The sequence below is a fragment of the Callospermophilus lateralis genome, chromosome 4 (genome assembly GCF_048772815.1).
Source record: "Callospermophilus lateralis isolate mCalLat2 chromosome 4, mCalLat2.hap1, whole genome shotgun sequence".
Lineage (NCBI taxonomy): Eukaryota > Metazoa > Chordata > Mammalia > Rodentia > Sciuridae > Callospermophilus > Callospermophilus lateralis.
Genome location: NC_135308.1, coordinates 128102410 through 128128865, shown reverse-complemented (window position 1 = coordinate 128128865; position 26456 = coordinate 128102410). Strand labels below are relative to the sequence as shown.

General features: G+C 33.5%; 1 protein-coding gene across 3 annotated transcripts in view; it reads right to left on the bottom strand.

Annotated features, from left to right (window-relative positions):
- The window catches only part of Nav3 (neuron navigator 3), a 339367-nt gene that overhangs the window by 177332 nt on the left and 135579 nt on the right, over nt 1-26456 (bottom strand). For all 3 annotated transcript variants that reach the window (XM_076853137.1, XM_076853139.1, XM_076853138.1), the window contains exons 6-7: nt 14346-14414; nt 11099-11238 (exon numbers count right to left, since the gene is read on the bottom strand). In XM_076853137.1, coding sequence (XP_076709252.1) covers nt 11099-11238; nt 14346-14414 — 209 coding nt within the window. The remainder of the gene's footprint in view (nt 1-11098; nt 11239-14345; nt 14415-26456) is intronic.

The window sequence follows — 26456 nt, the reverse complement described above, 5'->3', positions numbered from 1 at the left end:
GGTACATATTAATATTATTATCCTCATTTAACAGAATAACTGAGGCAGAGAGATAATAAATAACTTGTTCATGCTCACATAGCTTGGATTTGAACTCATTTCAAAGACTGTGCTCTTAACAAGCATACATACAGCCCTCTTGAGTGATCGCAACTTGACATTATAAGAGAATGCAAAGCCATTCGGGGGAGCTGTAAAGAAAACAAGTCCCTTTGTCACAGGAGTACTGCACAGTGAGTCAGTGTTTGCTTAGTTCTGCTCAGAAATCACATTAGAATGTGAATTTTATATGAATGTTATAAGGCTGATTAATGCTTGATTAGTCATTTTTAGGAATAAAATATTAAAGATGGAATTTATCACAGAGTATAAAGAGGAACTGAGTTTTAAGTTAAAAGATCTCAATTCAAATGCTACTATTTCTGAACTATATAACTATTGTCATTTTACTTCAAGTGCATCAACTGGGAGCACCTCTTTTTCAACCCTTTTTTTGGGGGGGGAAGGTAAGGGATGACTAAATTATATTTAATTGGTGCTGTTAACTTACTAGATATTGACAAGTGTATACAAAGCTCTTTTTTTGGTGAAACAGTCAAGAATTGGATCTCATTAAATATTATTCCATACTCAAAAGTGTAAAGTTGTTTTTATTTTTAAATGTTTATTTCAAAGAAGTGAAAATACATGAAAAACAATATGTCATCCAGCCAAGAGGAACAGCATTCTAGTGTTACCTATTTTTCAAAAGAGGTAACTGATATTCAACAAGAGACAATAACAAAAAAAATTAAAGAAAGGAAAAGGGTCCAAATTTTTAGTTAAATTTTTGTTTGAGTTTTATTTTCTTTAAATAAGTAGGTCAAAAAAAATAGAAGTAGATATTTTAAATTAGTATTAAGAATAGTGTGGACAAACATGTTTATATTAAATTTTCTTAAGTGATTTTGTATAGCAATATTGACTTGTAATCCTTATTGCTTCTCTGTAAGTCCTCATTTCAATTGGCATAAATAAATAGTCACACTAATATTACAAGATTGAATCTATATATTTTTATTTTTGTAAATAAATTTTACTTATTTTTACTGCTGTATTAGAATGGGATTTGTCGTTGTCTATTTCAAACCCAATATACTTTAGATTAAAATGTAGTAGTTCACACTGAGAAGTCAATGAACAAATGCTTGCATTTTGACTGCTTGAATTCTTAATGTTTACCTATTTAAATCTTAAAACACATGATAATAAATTGATCTTTTATAGTGTTCATGGAAAGTCTACAATTCTGTCCATGTTTAGCATATTTGTGGAAATTCATTAGGTTCATGCCTACAGGTGTACTGATTCAATAACAAACAAATATCACAAACTTCAAAACTTCAATTACTCAAATCCATTCGCTTTTTGTAAATGGATTTCAATCTTTTCCTTATTATATGTGTTACAAATATGGTTAATTCCGAGTTTATATCACCAACAGAACCCTCTTAGAGACTGATAACATTTCATTATAATTTGAATAGTTATTGGTCACACAGCACATGAACTATTTACATATAGGAATGCCTACCAAATATTTTTCCATATTAATTTCTCCCTATTGGTTGGGTCTCAGATTTGACTTAACTTTCTCTGGGGGAAAAAAAAAAGTCCCCCCACTCCTACTTCTCATCAGCAGAGCATCAAGCCTAGACAGGTGGTTCCTTTATGTTCTTCCATAGATCATTATTTATTGTTAGAGCCATTATCACTCTACTATAATTTCTTGTTACTTCTATTAAACTCTATTACATAAAAGTAAAGACCACATCTATATTCATAGTTTTATACTATGCCCTATCACTTACTATATGCCAAGCATGGAACTTTGTATTTAATATGTATTAACTCAATCAATTTTCCTCATAAGAGGATGAATTTTCATTATTCTTCACATTTTATAAAGGAAAAAACAGAGACGAAGAAGTTAAATAGCATAGCCCAAGTTACACAATTTGTAAGTGACAAAACAGAACTAAACTCTGGATTCTAAATTAATTTATCAAGCACTGTTTTATACTATTTCTCAAATCTAGAAGGATAAGTTCAATAGCTTATCAATTATAATATCATCCCTTGAATATGGAAACACAAAAATAGTAACTGTTAGGCTAATGGCTTTAATAGGATTATATCAAGTGAACCATGTTTCTCAGTGACCCAGATTCAGTTGAAAACTAGATTTTTTTTGCCTCCAAACAAAATTCACTTTTCTAGTTCAGTGTATTATATAAATGCTTTTGCATTTCACAAGTGATCGCATTGTTTTGCCGATTAATTTCAATATATATGGCTATGCTTTTCTATTTTTTTGCAGGAATATTAAAATCAATGCTATCAAATTCTTACTAATCTAAATACATGATCTTTTAGTGTTTACCAATTAAGACTATGTTCAAGACACTACAAGACACACTATAATCTTTTTGGAGGAAATAAAACAGTTATAAAAGATAAATGCCATTGCATGGTGACAAACATTAAGTATCAAACGAGTGGGAGATGAGAAAGAAAGTGGTAGGGAAGATCCAAGTTGCAAGAGAACACTAAGGACTGTATAGGAAGATCAAGGCAGAAAATGTAAGGAGATGTATTGGCTATTAAAGACAATAGTTAGGAAACTACAGGAATCTTCTTCTATTCATTTGCATTTAGAAATATGTACATCATATACAGGAATGCCAAAGTGAAAAGCAACATGATCAAAGCCCAAATCAAAGCCCAATCTGCTGGTCTATTTACAAACTATTTACAAAGGACCATAATGATACCATATTGAATTTGTCTTCATTTTCTTTTTTTTTGGGGGGGGGTGGGGTGGGAGGTAAGGGTAGCAGGGATTGAACTCAGGGGCATTCAACCACTGAGCCACATCTCTAGCCCTGTTTTGTATTTTGTTTAGAGCAGGGTCTCACTAAGTTGCTTAGCGTCCGCTTTTGCTGAAGCTGGCTTTGAACTTGTGATCCTCCTGCCTAAACCTCCTGAGCAACTGGGATTATAGGCATATACCACTGCACCTGCCTGTCTTCAATTTCTTTTACTGATCTAAAACTATTTGTGATACTTGTTATTCTATACGAACTATCCAGTATTGTCTAGCACAGTGGTTCTCAAACTTTAATGGGCATAGGAGTTATCTGAGGACCTAATTGAGTGCATACTGTGATTCAGCAGATTTGCAGTGGCATCTCAGATTTTGTTTTTCAACAGGATTCCAGAAATATTCATGCTATGGTGCACTTTTGAGTTTTGAGTAGGCAGGATTGAACAGAATCATGGATTATGAAAACTGTTTCTGACCATAGTATCCAAGTTGGCTAAATTCATTAATGTCCCATAACTGTGCAGTATTAATAGTTTCACTCTTTGAAATTTCAGAACCTTGGCTAACCCTGAGTTCACCTGAATTTTTAACAGTTTGTCAACAAAGAGCCACTAAAAACAAAAGAAGCTCATCAGGTTTTCCCAACATGCTTTTTCTCACCACGTTAACCACAAATTTAGTGTGAATATAATGTGTCTGCAACTAAGAAGTCAGGAAATTTATCCATAAATGCCTGGGAGCTTTGGTGGGGAAGAGGAAAAGAGGCAGAAAAATATCCAATCAGAATGGTTTTTAAATGGCTGATGAACAGAGAAGTGGGAGAGGGTACATCTTCCTTAGAAGAGAGAAAACAAGGTGATAACATTAACTAGACAAACTGCTGCAGAAGATCAAATTCAGAAAAGGAATTTCAACATCACTACACCCCAAAATGAAACAAGAGGGACTCCAAATGATCACATCCACATCCAACCACCATAATGGTCATAGCAACAGCCGTAAAATTGTTCTCAGATGAGTACACACATATACGACTCTTCTCTGCACTCAGCTCTAAATCTGTCCCCAGCTTGGCTCTGCAGGGCAGCAATGAGGTATTTCGGGTTTCATTAAAAGGGCAAATCACAGGTCATTGTACATTAAGAAGGCAATGGAATGATAAGAGTCTCTCTGGACTCCTCACAATAAAGGGTACACAACAGCAGCAGAAATGGATGCCTCTGTGGAGTAGGTGCAGTACAAAACCTGGTCTATGCTGTTTATATGGTCAATAAGAAGCACCCTGGATTCAATGATGTATTTCTAAAGGTTGATAGCTCAGCTCCTGACTATGAATGAGTCACAGCATGGGGAAAATTTGAATGCATTCTTATAAATGGATTTGTATCTTGTATTTACATGGCCTATCTACTTACAGCTCTGCCTCTGGCTCTGGTCTCCAATTAGCAATTTTCTTCCACTTCATCTCTTCTTCTTCATCTTCTTCCACCTCCACACCCACCATCACCAACTTGACCATAACCAAGCAATAGTACTTACCAACTGATTGCATTATTCTAAGTATAAGCTTTTCATACCATAATAATCCTCAAAAGGCTTTAAATTTCTCTTGTTGGAAAGGAGGAAATGGAAACTTTGAAAGACAAAGTAACTTGTCTCCAGACATATGCATGGTAAAACTAAAAAAGGCAAAATCAGAATTGGAGCTCAGGTTTATCTGTCTCCAAAGTCTGGAGACTTTTGAACTCTCTAGTATTTCTATGTTTGCTATATACCCAGAAATTCTGCTGCCTCAATTTTCCAGAAAGCCACATTTGCTGCAATGGTGAACTGAATCAGTGACTCCTCGAATCATGTTTTCCTTCCTCCTCAGAGAAGAGGATGTGAATGGGGAGACCATCAAACAAGACACTCAGTGAACTATCCTAACCTCTTCAACATACTACTTCCACCCACTCCTCCCAGGTGATGTTAAGATATATGTTAATTCATTCAGAGTTAATATCTGATTATCTCATTTTGCAAATAAATAATATTGACTTGGGAATACTAGTCATCTAGCTCTAAAATTAATATACTGAGGCAATGCAATACTTGTAACGGGAGGAGTTAAACTGGAACTTAGTATATAGTTATAATATATAACTATAGAACTCCACTTAATAGATGCAATGGCCATCAGTCAATCAGCCTGAGAGAGGACACAGGGACCATCCTCAATCAGTGAATTTCTCTTTATGACACTAAGTATGTTGCTTAGATGGAATAAAACTCACATTTGACTCAGAAATCCTCAATGCGACAACAGCAACAATGACAATAGAACTATTTTGCTTAAAGTATTCCCTGCATAGCAGACATGGTACTGAGTGATGCAGAGGGCCCCTGCGAATACAGGTCACCATAAGCATCACAGATCATTGTGGGAACAAAGAAAAGATTCAGCACAGCAGCTAAGGCAAAGAATTTGCCAAGTAATTAACATATCAAATATCAATTTGGTTCACAATAACATATCAAAATGGCTTTTGAAAATGTTTAAAAAGTTGAAAAAGGAGCATTCAAATCTAAATAGGTCTTGTTACCAACACTACTTTGCATAAATGATTGCTTGCAAAATGCCTAAGTCATGGATTTTATGTTCAACAGAAACAGGATGCTATAGTAGGGATTGTGGAGGTGCCATCCACTCTGCACTTGATTTTATTTTACCATTTGCAAAGTCAGAGTGCCACTTTGTGGAGTATTGTGAAATTTAGGGCTGCTTCCATTCACCAGCCAGTTTCAAAAAGTATGTAATTATGTGCAGGCACATATAAAATGAGAGCACCTCAAGATGTGTGCATTGCACATGCAAACAAATAACCTAATACCCCAAATTATTTGTTCATATTACCTGATATGTGTACCTAGTTGTATTAACTTTTGAAAACCCCTCATATCTCTGAAATTATATTGACACTGTATTTTATGCTTGTACAATATTAATAAGACAAAGTGTTAGGGTAAAACACAAAATTCAATTATCATAAAGTAATAAAATAACCAAAATTTCACATTTACATTATCTTAAACAGCAAATAAAACAGTTCAGTCCTTGAACATTATAGTAAAACCAAGGTAATTAAAAAGCAGAAAAAAGTGATTATGAGTTACATGTGTATGTTGTAGCTGACAATGTGCAGCTGAAATTTCCATGACCCTTGCAAAACACACATGAACTCTAATAGATTTTATATCATTGAATTAAAATCTTGCCAAATCCTTGGCATCAATCCTACAAATCCTATGTGAGTGTAAAATAAAGTAAAGGCTTCCACATCAGAAGAAGCTTCATTAGAATACAGGAAAAGGGAAAGGATCCCTCCTCTTGAGCAGTTGTGTAGGTTCAATGTTAAGAATCATTTGGGAGAAACTATGCAAGGATGACAGCATTCCCTCTGGTGCGATGGCATGTTCCTTAGCAACATGGAAGAGCACCTCTCCTCTAAGGAACTCTGCCAAACCACACATATTCACAGCATAATTTAGACACTGGGTTCCAAATAAAGCTAAGGATATTTACATCCCTAATAATAGTAAACCATTTGACATTTTCCAATTTATTACACATTTTTTGTAGAATCAGAATAATTTCTTAAGGTAGTTTCAGGCATGCACAGTGTATGTCCAAATGAACCAAGGCATAGTTTTCACAAGATCTGATAACCAGAGAGCAGGTATTTGGATTTCTTTAGAGCATGCATCTATCTAGAGGACTCAGAGAGAACATAAGAAACGAATAAATGCTGGTGTCAGAATGTTATTATTCATTGTCATTTTCTGAATGGCAGATCATCAGGACAAGAAACTGAGGGACTCTCAAAAGAAAATCTTTACAAAAGATGGTATCTTCATTTCACCATTTGTTCTGAGAAATATGTTCCCACGTTCCACTTCAATAGAATGGTGACGTGCCATGGTATTCTATTGTAACATTTCTACTTTAGCCTTCCCTGCAAGTGATAATATATGACAGTGTGCACTGATATTTTAATTCATTTGGTGAAATGGTAAAATGAGCACATTTTTAGAATTGCCTTATTATGAAAATGATATTAGATGTATCTTTTGAAGTGCAGTTTGTGATTCTCTACTGATTTCCATTAGATGTCATACCACTTGCAAATAAGCTAGTTTATTTTTTTTTTTGCAAATCATACAAATGAGAAACTTTTGTTGTTGTTTTCAACAGCTTGTTTTTCTTAAATAAGAAGTGAATTTTTAAAAAAATTAGGAATAAACCCTTACTATCCATTACAAATTCTAGATAGCCCTGAATTGATTTATACAACTCATCACCCAAGACTTGTTAAAGAACATAGAAAGTATATTTCTAAAGTAGAAAGTAGAAAGCATTCAGGGAGCACATTACAGATTATTTGATTAATTATTCAAATAAAATATGTTAATTTACTAAACTTAAATGTTCCATTTTCTAGTAAGCAAGGAGGAAAAACAACTAGAATATTCAAGTTAGTACTTTTTGAATTCTATTGTTATAATACTGTAACCTATTAAAATTCTTTTTCAACTTTCACCTTTTTTGGTCACACCTAAGATATATAAGCAAACTATTTTGTGGCAAAGATCAACTTACCAGCAGATGGAAACTTGTATTTTCAATTTATTTTTATTTTTTAAATTGACACATGAAATTTTATATTTTTGTACGTTATGCTACAACTACCAATCTTCATATCAAAAAGCTTAAATCAAACATCTTAACAAAAAAGTAGGAAGCGAGGGGAAAGGGAAAAATAATACAAGGGGGAGATATAACTGCAATAGAGGGGGTAGAGAGAGAAGAGGGGAGGGGAGGGGAGGGGAGGGGGGATAATAAAGGATAGGAAAGGCAGCAGAATACAACAGACACTAGTATGGCAATATATAAATCAAAGGAAGTGTAACTGATGTGATTCTGCAATTTGTATACGGGGTAAAAATGGGAGTTCATAACCCACTTGAATCAAAGTGTGAAATATGAGATATCAAAAACTATGTAATGTTTTGAACAACCAACAATAAAAAAAAAATAAAGGGAAAAAAAAACCTCTATAGTACTATCTGATTGCTTCGACTATTTACCCATTTTTTAAAGCATTCTATTAAGGGGTTGTTTAGTGAAGAGAATAAATGTTACATATAATATGAATGAAAAAAAAAGTACTGTTCGAATGCAGGTAATTATTTATTATTTTTTTATGTAATATTTATGATAGTTTTGTTTGTTCCTATAATTTAAAATGACAAAATATAGGGGCTGGGGTTGTGGCTCAGAGGTAGAGCGCTTGCCAAACATGCGTGAGCCACTGGGTTCAATCCTCAGCACTACATAAAAATAAAATAAAGATATTGTTTCCATGTACAACTAAAAAATAAATGTTTAAATAATAAATAAGTAAAATGACAAAATATAAAAACATAAGATTAATTACGAAACAATGATATTGGTTCTGTAGATATAAAGTTAACTCTACATTCAACAGCAATGCCATGTTACATGTTTAAAAAAACCTCAGCTGTATTATATCACATAACATGATTTAAAGTTATTATTGGCAGTTTATAGACATTTAATGTTACATTTGATATACTATAAATACCTGGATATAAGATCACACACTTTATTTCAAATTTTCAATTATTTAGAATTAAAATTAATGGTTAATTTACCAGAAAAACTCTTTTTCTTTTATTATAGATATGTATCTAGAGAATTTTCACATTTTCTTTGTGATGGAAGGCCACATATCATATGATGTCTGTCTCCACCTTGTGGTTATTATAAATATTGCCTCATTCTGATTTTGCTCTACTCCTGGACATGAAATGGAATGGCCATGGAAAACGTCATTGCTGGTCTATCTTTGGATTTTTTACTATAACCTATAGTATCAGTTTGTTTAAATGGACACCTAGAAGTCCAATCAGCATATTCACATCTTTATTTGTAAGACTGTTAGTTTCTCCTAGAAATTCAAGATGCTAGTACTTCTTGTTATATGTTACAGAAACTTTCTAGGAAGGTCATGGAATGAGGAAAAATAATTTTTCAATGAGAAAATATCTTCTCCTTTCTCCACCAGAAAAAACTGTAATTCTTCTGTAATATTTCTCAGAATCTTAAACCAAAAGCTTTATTCTGTGTCTTAAAGGCAAGCCCCAAACGTCTATGCTATTTTATTTTTTTCCATTTGATTCAAGAGCTGGTGATATTACAGAGATCAGGAGACAATGCTCTGCTCTGAAGTATTTACAGTCTGCCTAGTTCTGCTTTAGTTGGAGGATATTAAACACTGCACATATGGTGTGATGCTACATCGTGAACAACTAGAGAAATGAAAAGTTTGCTGCAATTGTGTACAATAAAATCAAAATGCATTCTGCTGTCATATATACCTACTTATAATAAATAAATAAATAAAATATTTTAAAAAAGAGATATCTGGTACATAGATCCTGTTAATTTTCATTCGAATAAGAGAAAATTCTCTAATTATTCACCTATCTGAAGGAATTTATAATTTTCTAAACAGTGCAAAAGATTTGCTATTTGGTTGAATTATTCAAAGCAAATTTGCCATGTGTTCTTCTAATTAAACATATCATTTACTTTTTAATTTTATGTGCTGTTCCACATAGGACCCAAAACCAAAAAAAAAGGTTTAAACTTCCATGGTCTAAAAACACTGTTCTGAAATCCAACAGAACATCCTGGTCACTCCAGAACTCACATTACCACAGTACAGGTTCCTAATTTCCTTGTGATTCAGATGGAACTTTCCTCAATCAAATCACTATCACTCCCTCTTCCACAGTGGCAGCATCAATCCAACCCTTCTTTAGACGCACACTTTGCAGATCACAGGGAACTGGGTGGCATACAGATGATTTATAAGTAATCTTTATTTATGTCTGAATAAGAGAAGGCTTATTATTATTATTATTATTATTATTAATCTATATCCACCCAGAGAGATAGCCTTTAACATAGACTTCCACTGACATTTTTTTCATAAAGATTTTATGAGTTGATAATTCAAGAAACAGTAAACATGAATAAGTTGGGGAAAACTAAAGTAACTTTATTCTGCTAGTTTCAAAAGTACAGCCCTATCATAATTATATCTCAATATATAAGATGTTCAAACTTTAGCTGCCCATTAATAGCACTTATATAAACTGAAACCAAAAATTTGAATAAAATGTAGCTTTATAACTTCAGGAAGAATTTTCATAGAACTTGAAAGACATAAGAAAATGCTTTTTTTTAAGACAATAAGATAACAAATAACCCAATCAACAAATGGGTCAAGGACCTGAACAGACACTTCTCAGAGGAGGACATACAATCAATCAACAAGTACATGAAAAAATGCTCACCATCTCTAGCAGTCAGAGAAATGCAAATCAAAACCACCCTAAGATATCATCTCACTCCAGTAAGATTGGCAGCCATTATGAAGTCAAACAACAACAAGTGCTGGCGAGGATGTGGGGAAAAGGGTACTCTTGTACATTGCTGGTGGGACTGCAAATTGGTGCGGCCAATTTGGAAAGCAGTATGGAGATTCCTGGGAAAGCCGGGAATGGAACCACCATTTGACCCAGCTATTGCCCTTCTCGGACTATTCCCTGAAGACCTTAAAAGAGCGTACTATAGGGATACTGCTACATCGATGTTCATAGCAGCACAATTCACAATAGCTAGACTGTGGAACCAACCCAGATGCCCTTCAATAGATGAATGGATAAAAAAAAAAAATGTGGCATTTATACACCACGGAGTATTACTGTGCACTAAAAAATGACAAAATCATGGAATTTGCAGGGAAATGGATGGCACTAGAGCAGATTATGCTTAGTGAAGCTAGCCAATCCCTAAAAAACAAGAAAATGCTTTTTAAGCATCTGGGAGGAGATATTCTTCTGAAACAGATTTTATTCTCAGGTATCTAATTAACCACTTTAAAATGAACAAGTTCATTCCATAATATGCTCTTCAGATAAGAAAAGCCTTGAAGAAAACTGAAATTCAGGAGGGCTATTTCCAGTTAGGAAATATAAGATAACTCCACTGATTATACTTCCAATCCAATGGCTATATCACTCCTCAAATGTTAAATTTAGTGGGTTAACTCATGAGATGTGTAGACTTGGTCCGTGATGGCAAACCTGATGAACACTTACCTTTTTCATTTCCATTTGCATAATTTGGAGGCTTGTTTTTGTCAATGCTGTTAAAGCTCTGACTTCTTCTATTTAAATTGGAGGCTCCCTGGACTTTGCTGCTGCTGCCTGCAGCTGGCACCCTAGAGGGTCCTGGAAGCCTGAAATAGCAGAAGAAAAATTACATCACAACCAGCATTTCAAAAAATAAGGGGCATGAGATTCTGAGCAGGGAAGAGTTAATGGAAAAATACAGTACAGGATTTTCTAAAATCAAGTTTGCAGAAAATGGTGGTTTAAGTGACAAATAGCTAAAACAGAGTCAGAAATTATCAGACAAATCTTGTTTCACTTTTCAATAAGCATGCCCCCAAAGACCAGTAATAATGTAGAACAGTTAAAATAAGGTAACCTTTCACTAAAATAGTCAAACTTACTCCACTCTTAATGAATAAAAATTTGCCTTCCAAGTACTTTAATAATTATAGGAAAAGCAAGGGAAATGGTAACACTTCACTTTTAGACTCTCAGCATATTAATTAGCTATTTGCAGCTGTTTAACTTATTCTTTTAATACATGTGGTATTTGTTTATCTCAGGTAGCTGTATTCCAAGTCTTGTAAATTAATAACAAGAGGAAAGTAACTGTACATATGGCAAACAGGAATTGTGTTTTGACTATCTAAACTAGTTAGCTATGCTATTCTAAGTATGGTGCCAAAATAAGGTCATGGGTTCAATTATACTTGACTGGGCTGCCTCACAAAAAAGGCTTTCATTCACTTGTCAAAAAATACACAACTAGGCTTTAGCTGGTGATCTTACAAGTGTGGCCACCTGATCATACAGGAGATGTAACCAAAAAAGATTCAGGTCTAGGAAGGAAATCAATATTAGGAGGAAAATGACAGCTTAGAATATAGCTTTATGACAGCAGGCTGAGCTACTCTTTGTATGTGAAAAAACAAGATGTGAAAAAATACACATGATCTATCTTATAATCAGAGGCAGTTTAACAAGAGGTTGTGACCTACCTATTGTATTTGGACTATAATTAAATATAAGTTGAGATAATTTATTTCACTGTTTTTCCCTTTTAGAACTCCAACTCTTGATTATTTCATAAACTATGCCTAATTTTTATTGTATATTACTATCATATATTTCATATTTATATTAAACCCAATCCATATAAATTAAAAACTAGAAATTAAGAACTAGTGTTGACACTAAAGTCTATTTAGAAAACGTTATTGAAGGTTCCCAACATCTCTGCTTGTAGGTGCTGCCACCTTGTGAACATGACTATGTACTACTCTGAAAATTCCTATTGGAAAAAGAAAAAGAACAAACTACCCAGAATCTATCAATACAATACAAAATTTTAACAGTTTTCTTTTATAAAATCTTAAACATAACAGAGTATTTTATCTGTTATATGTCAAAATTTCACAATCAGGTTGTTACAATACTTAAATTTTAATTCATCTTTATAATACTACTTATTTTATTTCTCTAGATTATTTAAGAAATAAAATCCTTACAAAGAATAAATACTTTCATAGTACTTTTAGTAACTGAAAATGAAATGAACATCAGGAAAATGCAAATAGTAGCTTCAAAAAGTGTTCATTTCTTGGAACAGTTAACAGTTTCAAAATTTTAAGTGTTTTACAGTTTAGATACAAATGGTTAATGAATATTCCCTTTAGCAATTTTGCTAATAAGAAGTTATGTCATATACAGATTAGAATCTTTTCCAAATGATTCTAGCATTTAACTTTTGCTCAAATAGATCTACAAGGGTTTGCAAGTGTAGCACACTAACTGCAGACATGAGGAGTATCAGTGACTTCACTCTGCAGATGGGACTAAACTAATTAATTTGGCCAAACGTCCCAATCATAATAAATTTGTGAACAAGTCTTGTAGATATAACCATAGTCTTAGAAATCCCACTCCAAACTTACATGTATAAACAGATTTAGTCACAAAATTTGCCCTTCTTGCAATGAAACTTGACCCATTTGTAGAAAGCAATTAAAATGCCTTTTAATCTTTACCGTGACCCATGAAGCCAAGTGCTTTTCAGTCCTCAGAAGAACAAATTAAAACAAATTAAAAAGTACATTTGCTCTTCTCATTACCCTAATTTGACAGGCAGCCAGAGCCTCCGGATCATTCATCAAAGTAATAAAAAGGGAAATGAGATGAAGAAAAAAAGAGGGGGGAGAGAGAGAGTGAGTACGTGAAAGAGAAATGTTCTATTAAAACAAAGTACTTAAAATACATCTTACATGTCCAAGTGTTATAGGGGATAATAAAAATGCCCATTGTACATGGCAGGTCACTGGTTTCTTACACATCATAATTTATATCATTCATTGTAAGTTTTAATTAAATACTTCTTAGGATTTGTCTCTCTAGAATCATTTAACTACTGTGGAAAAAGATATAGAAAACCAAGGCAAAGGAGAAAGCACCTACCTCAGGTCAAGGCATCAGAAGTCCTTGAGGTCAAGTATCATATACTAGGATTCGGTAATGAAGCAGGGGCTAATATACCACCCTTGCCACTTCCCTGGGACTGAGGAGGTGCACTGACTCTTAGACTACTCAGAGGTACAAAATACTTTCGCTATGGCTTGACTCCGCAGCTTCATACAACCATCACGCCTTCAGCAACGTAATATTTTCTTTTAAAACAAACTTTTCCAACACATTCTTATGTATCATTATTTTCCAAACAGTACATATTATATTGCCATTTATTATTATGTATCTCTAAAATACACACATCATAAAGAAGCAGAAATTTAAACTATTATGGATAGAGGAACAATCTAGGCTGACCTGATGCTAACTTACCCACCCAAATCTGCCAGTGTTTCTCAGTTCCACTTCAAAATGTGCAATAATTAATATACATCCAACTCAACAAGCAACTGCAGTCTGGTATAATTTCCAGATTACTGTCACTGGCCAACAAAGAAATTATTTCCTTGACTTACTTAAGCCTAGAACCTAGACTTCATTGCAGTTTATAGTGTATAACAAAAATGAAATAAAAGAAGCCAAAACCATTTAATCATCTAACAACACACGCTTGCTCCTGAGACTATATGGTAATCCATTCAGAATAATTCAGTGCTCTAAACTTTGCATTTGGAGCTGTGTTAATGTTTAAAAAAATATGGTGATAGGACAAAATATCACTGGGTTTACTTGAATATCACTAACAAGCAATAAATTAGAGATATTAACTGACCTAGTAGGCTTTTTTTGACTGGTTGCAATTCCACTGTGATTAGACTGAGTTGCATATCTGGCTGTCAGACTGTATGAGGAGAAACAGAGAAATTGAATTAAAGAGATTCTTTGAACATGGAAAGAAAGCACAAACTTATAAGAAAACTATGAGTTCATGAAATGCAATTGGAACACATATGAACATGTATAAAGAATAACTTAATAAGAAAACTATGGTAATGCAACATAACCACCATGACCTTGGACTATGAATGCACTATGAAATAATGCAGCACAACCCTGGTAATAAGATGTGGCACTATTAACTTTAAAATTATGATTGTGTGATAGTATTAATATTCTAATAATATTATTGCATCTTATGAAATCCAAGCAGGTTTGTGTGTAATAAGTTATTGTTTCTACTAGACAAAAATTTTTAAAGGAAATGTACAGTAAAAGATTTTTCTCTAAAGAAGGGTCTACCCAAAAGTTGAAATGTAAGTGTATTTAAATTCTTGAAAAACAAGCTTAACAAATACTGGTAACAATTTTGGGCACTCTTGAGTTGCCTTTCTTAATGATTTTTTAAATCAAAATCTTCATTCAAAGACATTAAGTAAGCCAAGTTTGGAAGAATAACACTTCATAAAACAAATGCAAATTTGTATATTAAGTTAAACTGTCTCTTAGTTATTAAGAGTTGATGAATTAGTATTCAAAGAAACAGGACCAACACTGGGGTGACATCATCCATGTGACCCTTGTCACCAACATCAGGGTGACAAGGGTCACATGGAGCCTTACTGCAATTGATCCAGTTACTTTGTTGCCCAGCAGCGAGGAGCGCTTTAGTGAAGAAAAAGATGGCTTAGGATCAGGATCAGTTTCCTAAATTAATTATTAGTCCTCTGAGCAAGTCTCGGGTAACACAGACGTCCTTCCTCATAGAGGAAGTCTTCAGGTACATTGAACACTTTTACATTTGTCATGTTATGCACATGGTTATTTGTATATAATACATTCTTTATTTTAACCACACTGAACATCTAGTTATAACTGGCCAAACTATCTCAGTAATAGTAATACCAGAATAAGTAAAAAGTAAAGAATAAACTGTCTCACCATTCATGTCTTCATACATGTTCTTAGAGTAATGATGTTCATCCCATTTCACTGCCTTTCCTACCCCCATGCCTCCTCCCTTCCCCTCCCTCTCCCTTTACCCTATCTAGAGATCATCTATTCCTCCCATGCTTCCCCCCACCCTTGCCATTCCCCATTATGAATCAGCATCTTTATATCAAAGAAAACATTAAGCATTTGGTTGGGGGGATTGGCTTATTAGCATTATATTCTCCAACTCCATCCTTTTACCTGCAAATGCTATGATTTTATTCTCTTTTAATGCCATGTAATATTCCATTGTGTATATACACCACATTTTCTTTATCCATTCATCTACTGAAGAGCATATAGGTTGGTTCCACAGTTTAGATATTGAGAATTGTTGAAAAATGTGCTATATATGTGTAATATGAATTGAAATGCATTCTGCTGTCATATATAACAAATTAGAATAAATTATAAGAAAAGAAAAAAAAAGAAACTATACCAATGCAATGAGATATTCATTTAAAATTTAAAGTTTTTTTTAAAGGGACCCAAAGAGAGGAAAAATTGTTTGTGAATTTCTCAGTTAACTTGTCAGTCCCAGAATAAGAGAACCACCTAAAGTTTAGTGACTACTTCTTGTCTTATACTTTCCAATTTGAACACAAATGTAAGAATAAAGATAATAATCAAGCACATATATCCTTTCAGGGAAATGAGACTACCTCATTGATTTTGCTCCATGTTTTTAAGGAAATACTATAATATAATTCCTAGTATAATTCCAGCGAGTTTAAGTAATTTAGTCAAAATCATCTTGGTTTTATTGCCCATATGTGTTTTCTGATTTCTTATGAAAGAATACAGTATTTGCTGCCTGTTTTTTGTTCTAAACAAGTTCTCTTACTTTAATTTCTTGACATTTAGCTTCTTTCCTGCTTCTCTTGCATTTCTGAAGAATACCAGAGTTTCTCCAAATTTATGTTTGAATTTGACCACGTAACTCTTCTATTTTTGGAATCTCTCCTTTTCATAGACAGCCAAGCTCACTTGACTGTCTATCACCATTCTTGTGTCCTTTTTTCCTTCAACAAATCTTAGTTTCCCAACTCTTTTCCTCCCAAAGGGTATTCCTTCTTTCCTCAAACACTTTTATGCATTCTTTCACTTAGTAATTTATTTCCTACAAAGATCTGAACTAAAATGTTACCCTTTAGCATTAACCTCATCTACATACTTCCAGCCACAAATATCAACTATATAAAGGACGTGTTCATGATCTTTAAACTCACACCAAAAATCACTACTTGCTTTCTTTTATCTTCTGTTCCTTCCATTAATAACTTTATTTCTATTCATGGAAGCAAAATTTCTTCAGTGATATGGACTTGAAATCTCAAGAACCGATTTTTTCCTTTTCCTTTTCAATTGTTACAGATGAGTAATCAATATCTAGTCATGCTGTTTGGACCTCTACAAATCCTTTTGCATCTTTGTTCTCTTTCAATTTCCAGGTTTATCACACTAACTCAAGCTTTCAACACTTTCCACAATGCCTCTTAAATAGGAGTTGGAAGGTTTCACTCTTACCAAATTCATTATCTAGAATGGGACAATAAGAACCAGAAAGGACCACAAAACGTATCTAGTCTTGTCTCCTGATGTTATAGGTGAAGGAAGAAAAGTGCAAAGAGATAAACCATAAATTTCCTAAAACATACGGAAGAATGGTGGTAATGAAAAGTAGATTCTAGCATTCAAAGATTTCTACAGTGCTTCTTGACATTTGCACCCTATGTTCTACCTTTCTCACCTCATGTATTTTGTAGTCAAGAGTAGTTCTTAATTATCACCCAGACATTAATTGTGCTTCTCTTATTTGGGCTGCCTTACTCTCACTGTCATTCCCATGGGAATACTTCCTAATTGTGTCCATCATAACTAAATTCTTCTAAAGGACCACTGTAAATGACACCAAGTACACCTAACATGCCATCATCTCCTAGACACACGTGAAATCTCTGCATTTTTTTTTACCTTTTCATTAATAAAAACATAATTTTAGTTATTTAAAATTGTAAACATAACAAGGTTTCTTCAAGGTAGTCTCTTTGCTTGAATTATTGCAAAGGATAAAATAGTTTATCAGAAAAGTCCCTTTAACATTAACCTCATCTACATACTTCCAGCCACAAATATCAACAACATAAAAATCTTGTTCATGATCTTTAAACTCACACTTGAAACATGTTCAAGTTGATGAAAAGAGAACTGAAGGTTTCGTGATCTTTTTTAGGAAATAAAATTCCTGGTATTTTTTTGATTTAATAAGATGTGCCAAGACTATCATAGACATTGAGAGCTTTCCTGCTTTCTCTTATTAAAAGAGAAAAACAGTACATTTTGGAAAAAAATGTGACCTACATCACCAAACCAATTGCATAATTTTAATAATAGGGAGTATATTGTTAACACAATTTTTATTTGGACAACAGAGATGCATTTTGAAAGACATATATTCCAGGAATACAGTTAAAAAAAAAAAAAAAGACGATGACTGTGGAACTCTCAACATGACACATGACACAATTCATTTAACAAACAAATTGCACAAAAAAATGTTTGGAGGGAAAACCTGTACAGTCTTAAAATAACTTAAAAGTAATTGTCATATATGTATCCTTATTTAGATCCTGACTGAATCTAACATTAAATTGTTGTTAAATATTTAACTGTTAAACCTATATGAAAAGTTGATAATAAATGAAGCAAGGTAGGTGGTAAGTCGGTAAAAGGTTGAATCTAATTGGGGGGGGGGGTCCATGAGGAATTTAAATGGAATTTAGTTTGTTAAAAAATAAAAAGTAATATAAGAAGTATTTGTAGTATTACTAACTTGAAGAAATTAATTACTCTATCAAGTATAACTGCCACAGTACTTAGCGTATTGAAAAGAATTTATATTTATCATAGTAGGTCTACTTATAGGGTAACATTGCCATTCCATGAGTCTATTTATTATGTCTAAATTTTAATACATAGTATATATTATTTTATTTACTATTTCATCAACTAATAATCTATTGAAAATCAATTCTATTTTTTTTATTTTTTTTAATTCTAACTATTAAAAGAAATGTTGTACCAATCTGAATTTCTAATAGCTGTCTGGTCAAAATTGCCTGACCTGTAACTACATCAGTCTCTACAACTCACAGATGTTTATAGAACAAGAAGCATAGTGTTCTTGTAAGAACTTTTTAATTTCTTTTATATTTAGCTGGCTTTTTAGCATCTACAAGAGCCCAGTAGGTAAAATACAAGGTTGGAATATGTCTCACATTTCTTTAATACTTCATAATGTTAAAGACACTGCTTTTGTGTGAATATGAAATGTAGATGTACATTTTAATTACAAACGTGGTGCTTGCTATTTTAATTATAGTTTTGCTGCCAACTTGCTTTCATGCCTTGCTACCTCTCTCTGTTTCTTTGTTCTCATCTGAAAATAAGATAGGAATGCAATTTAGGAGGCTTAGCTGTGCATTGGTAATCAGTTATTTAAAAATTAAGTTATTACCTTAGCCTTAAAATCACAAGTAATCACCAGAAATCACAAATCCTCTATCTCCATATTCCTCTTTATTTCTTTTGCATTTTTTTCTTTTCAGCTGCTTACATATTCAATCTTCCCCCATCTTGCCCATAACTCTTTTGATTGACTCAAAATCTTTGTTTCTCAATAGCTCCTATTTTTTCTTACAAAAATCATTTTGCTTTATGTCTCTCTTCCTAGACAGCAGGAAAGCATTTTCCCTCTCAGGGCTACAATACTACTTCCCAACCTCTAAGTTTATCACAGATTAGTGACGAGGCAGGTGCACAGGCACAGCTAACTTGCAGTGTATTAATAACAGACACAGGGGACATGTAAACACAGCTCCAAGGCAAAGTGGGGTAAGTGAATGGTCGGAAGACCAAGGAAGTGGGAGTTTTCAGATACCCAAAGTGAAGATTGCAGTTTTCTTTCCTGAAATGTTGTCAAATGAAACACCTAGCTAATAGATTCGGACAAGGATAACTGCTGGGAGATGGCTCCCAGCAGATAACAAAAGTCAGAAGCAAAAACACAGAAGAAGTAAATGTTTTGAGACTCACTGGGAGTTCTCCTAAGGAAGGACCTGAGATTGGCTTTCTGGTAAAGTGGGACATCAAAGGGATGTTGTTCATTTTCCTGAATGTGGAAGGGAAGAAGACACAACTATATAAAATCTATGTTTTTGAATAAGAATGGGACTTATCTGCTGTTCAAAACACAGTAGGATCCAAATTTCAGAACTTCCTATTCCAGCTTTAGTGTAAATCCTCATGTGGAATTACAATATCCACTTAGTATAAGGAAAGAAAGCTTCTTAAAGTAAACACATCTTACACTGTGGATGACCCGTTCTTACTAATCACTAGAGCCTTACTGCTCAAAGTGTTGTCTGTAGACCAATGATACTGGCATCACCTGAGACTTGTTAGGAGTACAGAATTTCAGGTTCCCTTCTGAGCCAGAATATATATTTTATTTTTTATTGGTTATTTTTAGTTATACATGACAATAGAGTCCATTTTGATAAAATTACGTACACAATGTGGGATTCACTGTGGTGTATTCAAATATGTACACAGGAAAGTTGTGTCAGGTTGAGAATCTGCATTTTTAAAAGGATCCCCATATAATTTCTATGTATATTAAAACTAGAAATGCTGTGTTCTGCAGAACTCCTAGAAATGTCTCCCCAGAGGGGAAAAAGATGTATTTTCCAGAGTTAAATAGCATAATGTAAGCACCTCAAGCCCTGTTTCAGTGCTCATCTTATATCACACTGTTGCTCTAGCTGTCAGCAGGTCCCTTCTAGAAATCATCTCCCTTAGTTGTCCTGACAAAACAGGTATATCCAACTACTCCTACTTTTCAAATACACGTTCAATTACTGTCCCATCTCCCAAGATTTAATGCTATGGTCATGAATATTTTAAAAACCATAACACTGGACACCAATCTATTCCTCCATTCCTTTTATAGCAAATGTATATTTCAAACTTTAGAGCTTCCTTTCTAAATACTTCCTTGATATCTCCCAGTCTATCTTGACTGTATGGTAATTGATCGGGGTAAAGGTCTACTAAACAGGCTGTGGTATTTTCTTGGGCAGGAATCATGTTATGTTCGCTTGTACACTCTCAGTCCATATTATGGGGTTAGTCTGTGTTCAATAAATAAGTAATTGATTGCTATTTCCAAGGGAAATTATTAAATATGACATGTTATATCTTTACCTTCTAAGCAAGGGAAATTTATCCAATATTGGAATTATCATAAGTATGTTAAAAGAAAAAAGGGAAAGATAATAAATAGTCCTTTTTGTATCCTTATTAAGTGAAAGGCATTTATGTCCATTTTTGAATTTATTTTTCACAATGGTCCCATACAGCTGACACTCTATATGCTCAGCAACTGACAAGCATGAAAACTGATGTTTTAAAATGCAGATTTACATAAACATGTAACACATCTTATAAAACTTCAATATTGAAATTTGAATTTAAGTTGGTTAAATTCCAAAATTTTATGCTGTTCTGTTATACCATAGTATCTTCTTAGAAATTGACTCTCACTTAAATTATTGTCATGATTCTTTGCCTATTCATTGCCCTGTAGATTTACAAAGATCCTCAAGGCATTATAATAATTCTTTTATCCTACCTACAAAATATCACCTTTATAAGTTTGAAATGAATAAACTCACTTTCAGTTGATAGTATTTGGCATTCAGAGAGACAACATTAAAAAAAAAAAAACTTCATTTGGGGCTGGGGTGGTGGCTCGACAGTAAAGTGCTTGCCTAGCACATGCAAGGTGCTGGGTTCGAGTCTCAGCACATTAAAATAAATAAATAAATAAAGATTAAAGAATTTTTAAAAAACTTCATTCAATACATCATTTCATATTTTTTCCTTCATATAAAGTGTCCAGAATGTGAACATCAACAGAGAATGAAAATAGATTAGCAGTTTCTTATGGTGAGTGATATAAGGCAGAGGAATGCAGAGTGATTTCTAATGGGCACCTGGTTTCTTTGTGAGATAATTAAAATACTCTAAAATTAGAGAGTGGTGATGGTTGAACAATTGCATGACTTGGTCCCAAACCAATCAATTGTATGTTTTAAATGGTAGGTCTTATTTTTGTGAATTGTATCTCAATAGAGATTAAAATTAAAATTAAATATATATTTAATAATCCCCACATGCATTATATCTGATATATATGTAAGTTTGTGTGTGTGTATATTATTATATAATATACACACACACACAAGTACATATATATAATATACACATACACAAACTTACATATATATATATATATATATATATATATATATATATATATATATATATATCAGATATAATGCATGTGGGGATTATTAAACTCATCAAAATACCTAAACCTCACATATCACAACTTCATCTCCTTTAATTATTATGAAGATTCATCAAAATTCTCAGTTGAAGGAAGTGATAGTTAATTACTGTGGTCATTTAAAATATTTTGTCTTTTCTTATTCACAACTACTACTTTTACACCTACAGTTTCTTCCTAATATCCTAGAGAGCGCCATATCAACTTGCTAAGGAATATGGCCTTCATCTGAGTGCAGTGGAGAATTATCAAAAGGTTTTAACTGTAGAATAAATGGTACCTTCTCAGATGAGATACATCCTTCTCTGAGACTTATAAAGGAGGGATAAAGGAAGGAAGGAGGTTGGTAAACTTGGCTAGACTGGAAATGGGGAGACCAAATAGAAAATCACTGTTATAATTCAGGCCAGATTTGATGGGAGCTCAATTAAGGCAGAAGCACAGGAAATAGAAACAAATGATTCTGTTGAAATAGTGGACACAGGAACTGGAAAAGAGGGGAAAAAATCTACAATGACTCCTGGGCCTCTGGCTTGAGTTGAATTGTACAGTGACATGGGAAAATAATGTAAGAAAAGGAGGTTGAACATCTATGTGTGGTGTAGGAACAGAACAGAGGAAAAATCAAAACTCCAATTCTAAGTTATGTCAACATTCAAGGAGGGGAGAAAGTCTTGGGAGGATGGATATTCATGAATGAGCAAATCTACCTACACAGCAGACTCTACAATCTTACTCTAATAGTTCTTTTATAAAGTACATAAATACTCAGAATAAACATTATGACAAACTAATGAATAAATAAGAAAGCAACTTCACATTCCTAAGATTTTGAAAGTGAAAGACACAGATGTTGAGAATTTTGAACTAGTCCATGCTTCACATTAATTTAATATTCATTTATGCAATCAATTAATAAATTATTTTAAAAGAAGTTATTGACTACTGACCATATATTAGCACTGTGTTTAAATGATTTAATTTGGGAAAAAATAGGTTTAAGCAGAGATGACTGTTTCACTATGAGAAATATAACGTTTAAAATCATGTATATGAACACATATATTCTTCATAAAAATGTAATGGGTTACTCAATGCAAACTGAATTCACTTCAAGTTTGGAAGGGAACACACAACATTATGCAAATATGCAGAAAGTGATGCATTGTATATTTTCTGTGAATTGATAAACTGAAATACCAATAGTAAGATGTAGTATATTGGCTAGTAGCACAAAATGTGAAGCCAACTGCCCTCGTTAAAATATCAGCTCACTGATCTCTGTGCCTATTTCCTCATCTGGTAAACAAGGGTGATAGCTTCACCTACAGAAATGTTTTGTGAGGAGTCAACTGTGCAGCACTTAGAACAATGTCTGGTACAAATAAACAATGAAAACACAAATACACTGGAATTCAGATGCACATTATAGAGTTCCTGGAGGCCCTGTAAATATCTGTATAAATCCTACAAATGTAATGTCATATTTATCAATCTCTAAAGTAGCCTCATCTACCTGTATTTAGTAGTCTTTCCCACCATAAAAATGATGGTTCTTAACTACCACTTTCAATGTCACCATATCCTTACACAAAAGCCCACAAGCTTGGTCCTGAGAAGTATAGGAGCTGAGCTTTTAACTATGGCTCCTGGTGTCCAAGTTTAAAATTAATTTGGGCACATGATTTCTTGAAGGGAGAAACAATGAAGCACTATTCTACCCTCAATTTTCCTTGATATTATCCAATCTTCTTGAATTCTGAAGTCAGCAATAGAAACTCTTCTAGGACAGAGTTCTAGAAAGAATCATCAGAAACTGGTCCAATAGGATGTTTAAGAACCATTATTTCCAGAACAACACACTGGGTGCCATTTCTAGAACCTGTAACTATCAACACTGCACATTAAAAAATATCTTAAAATGAGGATTTTTTTATGATGTGGTTGGTCATTAGATGAAGATATGCATTTCAAATAGAGTTTTGTAAAATTTATATTCCAAAGTTTACAGATAATTTTAAAGACAAGGATAAAATGACTCAGAATATGAGGCATTCCTTTAAAAAAAAACATTATTTGCCTTTAATAAGGTAGAAAAACAAAATCTATTCTGCAAAATAGTGCTCCTTGTCTGCTCACTTGACTCATGGGTGTTTGGATTCCCAGAGTTCTGGACTGAGTTCTCCTCTTCCCCTTAGCTTTATACTCTTCTACTCCTTTTGTATCAAGCTTAACTGGTTAAAGTGGTTAAGAAAATGTTCTCAGGTCTATATCTCTGATCCTGACCACTTTCCTGAACTCCAGAGTCACATGCTAGACACCATCATCTAGAAGTGCCATTAACAACTCAAACCTCTGGAGGCTGAAGCTGAAATTTATTTCTCCCCAACTCTTCCTGCTTTCTCTTCCACCTCATGTTTCCATTATTGTATTATCATTTTTCCTTATTGAAATACATCACTAATTATTCAACAACAACAACAACAACAACAACAACAAAATGGGATACACCCTGTCACTAGGGCAGTCTTTCTAAGTTGTTAAAGCCTCATTTTTCCTCTGTTAAAAATGCTCAGAGATTTTCCTTTATATTCAGGAAACAAATCCCAGCTCCTAGGTATAGAATTCAGACTCCCTAAGTTGACCTCTGTTTACTTCTCTAGTCTTTTCTCTTGCCCTACCCCATGATAATTTAAACATAGTCATAAGAAAAAATAATTTGATACTCCTTCCATTGGAAGGTGAGAACTTTGACCTTTCCCAACCCCCCTGTTTGAATTTAGGTGGAATTCAAATAGATTCCTCATAGAAAAAGTATACCATACTGAGACTGTCCAGCTGGACTGGACATGTGCAGTCTCTGTTCCAGGTAAGCTACTGAGCAGTGCAGAACTCATCTTGGAGGTGGATTCTCCAAGCAGATCTATTCTGCCTCCAAGAACTTTGTGACACTCCAACCAGTCCTTCCTTCCCCAGTGGATGTCCTGGTTATAATGGAGCAGAGACGAGCCATCGCCTCTGGACCTTTTCTGATTCCTTGGGTTGCAATATACATGAACAAAATAAAATGGTTATTGCTCTGCCCACTAAACCGTGGAGTTGTTGTTGTTTTTTAAACCACAATAGGTATCCAGAACCTATTTTTACTTAAAACTTTCTCCCCACCCAGAAGGCTGCAGCTTCATCCAAGTGAAATGACACTTTGTGCTCTTTTAGATTACTTAGCATAGCCTACTGAACTATGTGCTTTACTATCTAGGTTCTCTGTAAAACTGTGGGCAACTTGAAAATAAAAATATCACCAATCTCAACTACATATCTAGTAAAACTCTTAGCACATGAGGTCGAGGGAGGGGTGATTATTTGTTGAAAAAAATCACACATGAATTTTTGAAAAAATAACCAATAGAAAAGAAAACTGATTTCTAATGGAATACACAAAAATTACAGCAACAATATCAACCTTCATTAAGCCATATGGTATGCATTGACTGACTCTGCCCAAGTAGACAGTGGTTGATTTATTAAAACAAAAACTAGGCACAAAACAGTGTTTTTAAGATGGATGTGCTTAATCCAAAAGTTTCTGAATAAATTATGCTTCTTAGATCAATGTAGAATGTAATGACAATTTTTACCATTATATATAATATATATATATATATATGTAAATATTGCATGAAAAATATATAGAGATAAATATGACATGAAAATATATTATAACCTCTGTCTTATCTTAAATTTTCTACAGACAGAAATTTATATAGAGAGAGATATGTAACTCTTCATCTATGAGATTTTGCAGAAAATTATTTTAGGATCATCCTTGTTTCCTGTCTTATTATTGATATTCAGTCTTAGGGGCTACACATATAGGAATGGATATCCCCATAAAGAATCCCTCTGTAGTCAAACATCTCAAATTATTGATTCCCAAAGTAAGAAACAGTTATTCTTAATCACTATATCACATTTGTTCTTCAATAGTCTATTCCTTTGTGAAATGTCTTTGTACAAAGGAATACAAAGAAATAAATTGGAGAATATGAAGTAAAAAAAAAAAGAAATTCCTGGGTTTTAGTTTTAGTGGATGATTTTTATCTCCCAATTTTACTTCTCTATTTTGAAGTGTTAAAGAGACAGGGGTTAGACAGATGCGGTGGCACATATGTGAATTCCCCAGCCATTCAGGAGGTTGAGGCAGGAGGACTGCAAGGTAAGCTTGGGCAGCTCAGTGAAACCCTCAGCAATTTAGTGAGATTCTCAGGAACTTGTTGATAGCCAGTCTCAAAATACAAAATAAAAGAGGGCTAGGAATATAGCTCAGTGGTAGCAATCCTGGGTTCAATCCCTATAAAATTTTAGAATTTCCCTTAAATTTACTAGAAATGCCTTTAGAAAAAAAAAAATGAAAGTAAACTTCCTAAGATACATTATAATTAAATATAATTTTGAAAGTCTTCTGCTAAGAATTTTTAGACCAGAGAATGAACTTGGAAAATAGGAAAGCACATTTACTAAATATTTATGAATGAGATAGAC